The sequence below is a fragment of the Protobothrops mucrosquamatus genome, unplaced genomic scaffold (assembly GCF_001527695.2).
Source record: "Protobothrops mucrosquamatus isolate PMUCROS unplaced genomic scaffold, P.Mucros_1.0 scaffold4386, whole genome shotgun sequence".
NCBI lineage: Eukaryota > Metazoa > Chordata > Lepidosauria > Squamata > Viperidae > Protobothrops > Protobothrops mucrosquamatus.
In genome coordinates, this window is record NW_015390299.1 from 11,243 (window position 1) to 19,221 (window position 7,979).

Genomic DNA, 7,979 nt, shown 5'->3' on the forward strand with positions numbered 1-7,979 from the left:
GCAGATTGTGGAGAGGATGTGTAGCGTCCCAGACAGTCCTGCAGACCTTACTCAAGCAGCGCTTATATGTCATGTCCTGGATGGAAGGGAGAGAACTGCCAATAATATTTTCTGCCGTCCTCACCACTCTCTGCACCGCCTTCCTGTCTTGAAGCAGTAACGCTTCCAAACCGGGCTGTAATGCGATACGACAGGATGCCCTCGATCACGTGATTATGATCACACGACTGTGGGGACCCCGCGGTGGTTGTAACTGCAAGGACCAGTGGGTCAGTTTTTAAAACGCCATTGTAACTTCTAGTTACAGAAATAGTCATACATTGAGGACTACCTGCACTTTATATCCAAACATAATACTTGGGCATATGGGCTGAATATAATCTTGATCTACAGAAAACAACTGTCATTTAATCAGCGCGATAAATTAGCTTAAAACAAGGCAAATCCCCTGTGCAGATTAGGTTGGGCTTCAAAACCATCATCCACAACAGGGATCTCCAACCTCAGGAACTTTGAGACTTGTGGACTTATAATTCCCAGAATTGGGAAAAAGGGATACGTCGCTTTTTTCAGTGCTGTTGTAACTTGGAACGGTCACTAAACGAAACTGTTGTAAGTCAAGGACTACCCGTACTGGACCGGCATAGGCCCTCAGCTTACAGTCGGTCACGATGCGATCTACAGTTTGACTGGGACCCCACACAGTCCCACCGAGGGGAGGATACCATGCCCCATTTTGGTAAGCGATGGCAATTGTCGCTGATAATTATCCATTGATGAATGACTCTTTTTTTTCTTTCATTTTGATCCCAGGGGTACCCCAAAGATGAAAACCGAAAAGGAAGCCACGGGCAGCCCCGCTGCTGAATCTGAGGGCAGCCTCCAGCTTGTTGTGACGGGCATTGTGGGAGAGGACTTGCCCGCGGCGACGCCGTCGCAGATTAAAATGGAACCAGAAGAAGGAAACATGGCATCTTGGGAAAACCGGTGGCAGAATTTCCTCAAAGAAGCAGAGTCGTCATGCTCCATGTGGGGAAACACCCCAGAGGACTCCTTGGGGGGCTGGGAAGGCCAGCAGGACGTCCGGGGGAGAAGGATCGTCACCGTCCCGCCCGCCTTCAAGCAGGACGAACAAACCAGCTCCGAGGAAGCCCATCGCCAGCGCTTCAGGACGTTCCGCTACCAACCGTCGGAAGGTCCCAGAATGGCTTGCAGGCGGCTGAGGAAATTCTGCTGGGGATGGTTGCAGCCAGAAAGACGCACCAAAGACCAGATCCTGGAGCTGGTGGTCCTGGAGCAGTTCCTGGAGATCCTGCCTCGGGAGATCCAGAGAAGAATTCGGGGATATGGAGCAGAGACGTGCTCGCTGGCGGTAGCTCTGGCGGAGGAGTTCTTGCTGAGGCAGCAAGAGGCGGAGCAGCCGGAAGAGGAGGTGAGAATATCGAATGCGTCCTTATCTTTCAGGAGCCCCGTTTTGCCTGTGGGATAATTCCAGGCTCAATTCCTCCAGCACAGCGGTTCTCAACCTATGGGTCGCAACCCCATTTGGGGTCGATCGACCATTTCACGGGGGTCGTCAAGCAAGGCTGTCCGCCATTTTTTTCCCCTTTTCCGGCGGGTGCCTTACCTCCCTTGGGCTGGGCCAGCTGGTGGTCGGCCTGCTCCGTCTCTGCCGCTTGCCAGCTACGCCTCGGCCGGCGCAGGGGGCAGAACCACGCATGCGCGGCGCTCCCGGGCAGGGAAAGTCCTCGACTTACCACCGGTTGGGTAGTCCTTGACTTACGACCGGTTTAGTCCTCGACTTACAACCAGTTTAGTCCTCGACTTACGACCGGTTGGGGGTCGCGGCATTAAAAAGGTTGAGAACCACTGCTCCAGCATCTCGTGGAACGCTGCTTTTCATGCCTACGTAACAATACCCCCTGCAGGGTAGGGCTTCCTTAGTGATGTCACTACCTATACCCAAGCATCATGAAAACACATCCTGTTCCATGCTTGCTGGCAAAAAAACTAGGCCAGCCTGTTTCCATGGTGAGAAAAGTGAGGCTCTACATCAGGGGTCTTCAAACATGGCCCTTTTATGACTGGTGGACTTCAACTCCCAGAATTCCTCAGCCAGCGTGCATGGAGTTGAAGTCCACCAGTCATAAAAGGGTCAGGTTTGAAGACCCCTGCTCTACATTTAGACAAGAAAAACCAAATGCACGGGTATAGTATAGGTCAGACATGTCAAACATGTGACGTGCGACGTATCCGAACTTTTCCCCCATTGCCGGCAATGGGGTGGGCGCGGTTTCATCGTGATGCGTCCGGCCCACGGGCCAGCAATTTTAACACCCCTGGTATAGGTGATACCTGGCGTTTTTATGACTTGTGGACTTCAACTCCCAGAATTCCTCAGCCAGCGTGCCTGGCTGAGGAGTTCTGGGAGTTGAAGTCCACAAGTCATAAAAGAGTCAAATTTGAAGTCTACATTTAGGCAAGAAAAACCAAATGCATGGGTATGGTATAGGTGGTACCTGCTCAATAGTAGTAACTGTGAGAGGGATTTCGCAGTCTTAGTGGACAATCACTTAAATATGGGCCAGCCGTGTACTGTAGCTGCCAAAAAAAGCCAACACAATGCTAGGCTGCATTAACAGAGGGATAGAATCAAGATCACATGAAATGTTAGTACCGCTTTACAATGCCTTGGTAAGGCCACACTTGGAATACTGCATCCAGCTTTGATCACCACGATGTAAAAAAGATGTTGAGACTCTAGAAAGAGTGCAGAGAAGAGCAACAAAGATGATTAGGAGACTGGAGGCTTAAACATATTTCTGGAATTGGCTATGACTAATTTAATGAAAAGAAGGTCCAGGGGTGATGTGATAGCAGTCTTCCAATATTTATGGGGCTACCACAAGAAGAGAAATTTCCTGATTCTGAGCTGTCAATCAGCAGAACATAAAGTGGTGAGGTTTTCAAACACATTCTCAGCGTTCAGCTGTTTTGTGCACGGGTGTACTGAGGCCTGCCCATCACAGCTTACACTGTTTCAATCTGGACCACTTGAAGCTTGGTCTTCAAAGGTCATCCCCATGTAGAGCAGATTGCAGTAGTCAAGCCATCAGATGACCAGGCCATGTCTGAAAGTCCCTTTGATCTAGGAAAAGATGCAACTGGTGCACCAGTTGGGCAATTGAGCAAAGGTCTTCCTGGCCAGGGCCGCCACCTGCCCTTCAAACAGGAATTGTGAGTCCAGGGAGGCCCCAAGATTATGGCAAAGGGTGACCTCTCCAAGATCAAAGATGGGGTACCCCCAGATGACACCTAAGGTTCTTTCTAACTCTGGCGTTGCTTTTAATCTAATTGTTCGTGTTTAATTGGGTATATCTAGTTCAGTGATGGCGAACCTTTTAGAGACTGAGTGCCCAAACTGCAACCCAAAACCCACTTATGCATCGTTGAGTGCCGGGTGGGCGTGGCCTTATTGGGTGGGTGTGGCCCATTGGGTGGGCGTGGCTGCGGTGGTAACGGCAGACTGGGTGGGACTAAAAAGTTCAATCAATCAATTCAAACTTTGCAAGATCTTTTTTTTTCCCCGCGAGAAGTTAAAATTGACTGATTGAACCTTTTTATTTTTTTTGCACATGGCGGCGGAGGCCTAAAGCGAAAAGGTTTTATAAAACCCAGCTGAAGGCCTAGGACTGGGGCGACGGCACGTGTGCCCACAGAGAGGGCTCTGAGTGCCGCCTCTGGCACCCGTGCCATAGGTTCGCCTCCACTGGCCTAGTCTAATGAAGAGAAGGCTGAGGGGGGGACATGATAGCAGTGTTCCAGTATCTCAGGGGCTGCCACAAAGAAGAGGGAGTCAAGCTATTCTCCAAAGCACCTGAAGGCAGGACAAGAAGCAACGGATGGAAACTAATCAAGAAGAGAAGCAACCTGGAACTAAGGAGAAACCTCCTGACAGAACAATTAACCAGTGGAACAACCTGCCTCCAGAAGCGGTGAATGCTCCAACATTGGAAGTTTTTAAGAAGAGACTGGACAGCCATTTGTCCGAAATGGGTATATAGGGTTTCCTGCCTGAGCAGGGGGTTGGACTAGATGACCTCCAAGGTCCCTTCCAACTTTATTATTATTATTATCAAGGAGAGAAGCAACCTAGAATTAAGGAGAAACTTCCTGGCAGAACAATTAACCAGTGGAACAACCTGCCTCCAGAAGCAGTGAATGCTCCAACACTGGAAGTTTTTAAGAAGAGACTGGACAGCCATTTGTCCGAAATGGTATAGGGTTTCCTGCCTGAGCAGGGGGTTGGACTAGATGACCTCCAAGGTCCCTTCCAACTTTATTATTACTATTATTATTATTATTATTATTATTATTAGTAGTAGTAGTAGTAGTAGTAGTAGTAGTTGTAGTAGTAGTAGTATTTCGTAAGGCAAGAAACAAGAATACAAGAAAACACCCTTGAACAATGTATCTCAACATTCAATAGTTGCTTTCACACAGCACTAAATTTGTCAAAAGAGAAGGTATTATTATTAGTTATTAACTAACAATTATAGTTAGTTGTAGCATCTTTCCAGATCTGGAAAAAAGTTAGCCTCTATTGAAATTTTAGCAGTTAGAGCTTACCTTAGCACGCCAATTATTCAAGAATAGGTTGTCTGAAATTTTCCACTCTGGAGCAGCTCTTAATTCTGCAACCCTGAGTAAAAAATACAACTGACTCCTTTTTTGTCTAGTTTCAACCTCCCTCCCTCAAAAAAGGTACAATAATCCCAACTTTCAAATTCTAACCTTCTATCTTTTTTTCCGTTCCTTTAGGTCCCAAGTCCAGTTGATGAACGGGCTGAAGATTTCGGTGACTTTGGGCAGCCATCCCTGGAGACCCCAGAGAGACCCCCCTATAAAGAGATCAAGCCTGAGGGAAACGAGGACATTTCTTCATTAGGTGAGGATTGTCTGTTTCTTCAGCTCTGGATTCTGTGTTACGAATCCTTTTGAGAGCGGGGATTGAACACGCATCCTGTTTAATTGTGCTTGCTTCTTGGCTTCCAATTCCTGGAATTTTTTTTAATTTTTTTTTGTGATTATCAAACCAATACCAGTTAACTATGATTGGGCAAAAGGGTTTAACATTTCCATTTTCCTCTCTTTTAAAAAAAAAAAAAATTAAAAATCCACCGTCTCTACTACCGTCTACTACGGTGGATCCCCCGCACTGAGTCCAAAACCCAGACGGGTCACACGTACAAACGTATACACAAAATAAATTTATAAATTTAGCAAAACACATACGGGCACAAAGAGTCGGAAACGATCAAATTCTGCACACCTGAAGTTGAGGGTCTTAAGGGGGAGCCACCGTGGGAAGTTGAAATCCACACATCTTAAAGTTGCTAAGGTTGAGAAACACTGATGTAATTCTCCAGGGTATATACCAGGGATAGGCCACCTTGGCTCTTTTATGACTCGTGGACTTCAACTCCCAGAATTCCTGAGCCAGCCTGGCTCAGCTTGGAAACCTCTCCCTTTCCCCTCAGCATGGCTGGCTCAGGAATTCTGGGATTTGAAGTCCACGAGTCATAAAAGAGCCAAGGTTGCCTACCCCTGGTATATACTCAGCTCTGCATAATCAGCCTTATGCTGACAAAGATTTAACATTTTAGAAATCATAATAATATTGACATTATGGTCATAATGTGCCGTGATGTGGTGGCACAGTGGTAATAATGTAGTACTGCAGGCTATTTCCACTGACTGCCGGCTGACTGCAGTTTGGCAGTTCGATTCTCACCAGCTCAAGGTTGACTCAGCCTTCCATCCTTCCGAGGTTAGTAAAACGAAGACCCAGATTGTTGGGGGCAACAGGCTGACTCTGTAAAACTGCTTAGAAAGGGCTGTAAAGCACTGTGAAGCGGTATATAAGTCAGAGTGCTATTGCAGTTGCCATAAATCCTTTTTTTATCTTTAAAGGTTTTAAGATAATAATAATAATAATAATAATAATAATAATAATAATAATAATAATAATAATAATAATAATAATAATAATAATAATAATAATAATAATAATGTTGGAAGGGACCTTGGAGGTCATCTAATCCAACCTCTTGCTCAGACAGGAAGCCCTATACCATTTCAGACAAATGGCTGTCCAGTCTCTTAAAATCTTCCAGTGTTGGAGCATTCACTGCTTCTGGAGGCAGGTTGTTCCACTGGTTAATTGTTCTCACTGTTAGGAAGTTTCTCCTCAGTTCCAGGTTGCTTCTCTCCTTGCTTAGTTTCCATCCGTTGCTTCTTGTCCTGCCTTCAGGTGCTTTGGAAAATAGCTTGACTCCCTCTTCTTTGTGGCAACCCCTGAGATATTGGAACACTGCTATCATGTCCCCCCTCGTCCTTCTTTTCATTAAACTAGACATACCCAATTCCAGCAGCCGTTCGTTATATGTTTTAGCCTCCAGTCCCCTAATCATCTTTGTTGCTCTTCTCTGTACTCTTTCTAGATCTAGATCTAAATCATCAGAACGTTCATAATCTGTACAGACGCTACTGTTCCCCCAGTTAATATGGTGTGTTGCTTGTGTTTTGCAATAACAGCATAAAGCAGTATTATAACATTGTACATTTTTTCCCCCGTTCTAGAAAGCGACCAAGAGACGTATCCACCCATTGAGGAAGATCAGTCAGTCACTTTTGACACGTCAGAGATCAAAGATGTTGTGGTTGATTATCCCGAAGAAAATGAAACGCAGAATTCAGAAGAGACGCCCGTTAATGAGCTGGATGGGGTCAACCTCTGGAGATTCTCTGTCCCGCCAAGGCAGCACAAAGATGGGCCAAGGCATTCCTGCCCCCTTTGCGGGAGAGCGTTTACCCGAAAATCAAGCCTGAATAGACATCTTATTATCCATACCGGAGAGAAGCCCTACAAATGTTCCCACTGTGGGAAAAGCTTCAATCGGAAGACCAACCTGCTCTCCCACGAGATGGTCCATGCCAGGGACAAGTCGTATCAGTGTTCGGACTGTGGGAAAAACTTCAAACCGAAGTGGGGTGTCAACGCCTACCAGATAGACCACACCGGAGAGAAGGTGTACAAGTGCATTTCTTGCAAGAAGAGCTTCAGGCAGAGATTGGAACTGGGGAGACTGTTGAACGGGCAGAAGAAGGAGATGACCGCAGGACAGCTGAAAGGGGAGTGGAAAGATGGTGTCTTTGGTCCTCTAGAAGAACACGAGAAGCAGGTGGAAGGCGAGGTCGCAGAAGAAAAAAACATAGCCATGATAGGTCCCTATGACGACCTCGATAAGCTTCACAGCTCGCCGGCGTTGTATAAGGGAAGGCAGGGCAGCCCCTGCCCGATCTGTGGGAAGGTCTTCGCCACGCAGTCGAGCGTGAATCGACACAAAAGAATCCACACAGGAGAGAAGCCGTATCAGTGCTCCGACTGTGGGAGGAGCTTTAACCAGAAGACGACTCTCCTAACCCACATTGTGATCCACACTGAGCAGAAGCCGTATCAGTGCTCCGAGTGTGGGAAACACTTCCGGCATTCCTCCGGCCTGTTGGTGCACCAGAGGATGCACACGGGAGAGAAGCCTTACAAGTGCGCCATCTGCCGGAAGAACTTCACCCAGCGTGCACACGTGGTCAAGCACTTTGTGAGAAAGCACGCGCGCGAGAAACCGTCGGCTTACCTTTCTCCGCCCCCCCAGTAGTGGCGGGCAGCTGGAATTAAGATGGCACTCTTTCACCTTTTAGTTTGGAAATTGATTTCTCCTCAGGAGCCCCTCCTTCCTGTCTGTCCTCACCACTTTTGTTTCCTTGTAGTTCGCAGCACTGAGCACTTAAACCGGGAATGCACGACCCGCAGCCTCAAGTCGCAAGGGATGGGGGGGGTGCTGTTTTGCAGGAGAAAACACTCAAATTAAGACCTAAAATAGACTTGACTGTGCTTTAAAATGGCTCCTCGGTTGGAG

The 7,979-nt window shown here is 47.3% G+C and overlaps 1 protein-coding gene across 1 annotated transcript; it reads left to right on the top strand.

Moving 5' to 3' along the window:
* Nucleotides 1–967: 967 nt before the first annotated feature.
* Nucleotides 968–7,718, top strand: LOC107298934 (zinc finger and SCAN domain-containing protein 16-like). Its single transcript, XM_015828292.2, has 3 exons — nucleotides 968–1,432; nucleotides 4,822–4,948; nucleotides 6,643–7,718. Exons 1-3 carry the CDS (start codon nucleotides 968–970, stop codon nucleotides 7,716–7,718), a joined length of 1,668 nt encoding a protein of 555 aa, XP_015683778.2.
* The last annotated feature ends 261 nt before the right edge of the window (nucleotides 7,719–7,979 follow it).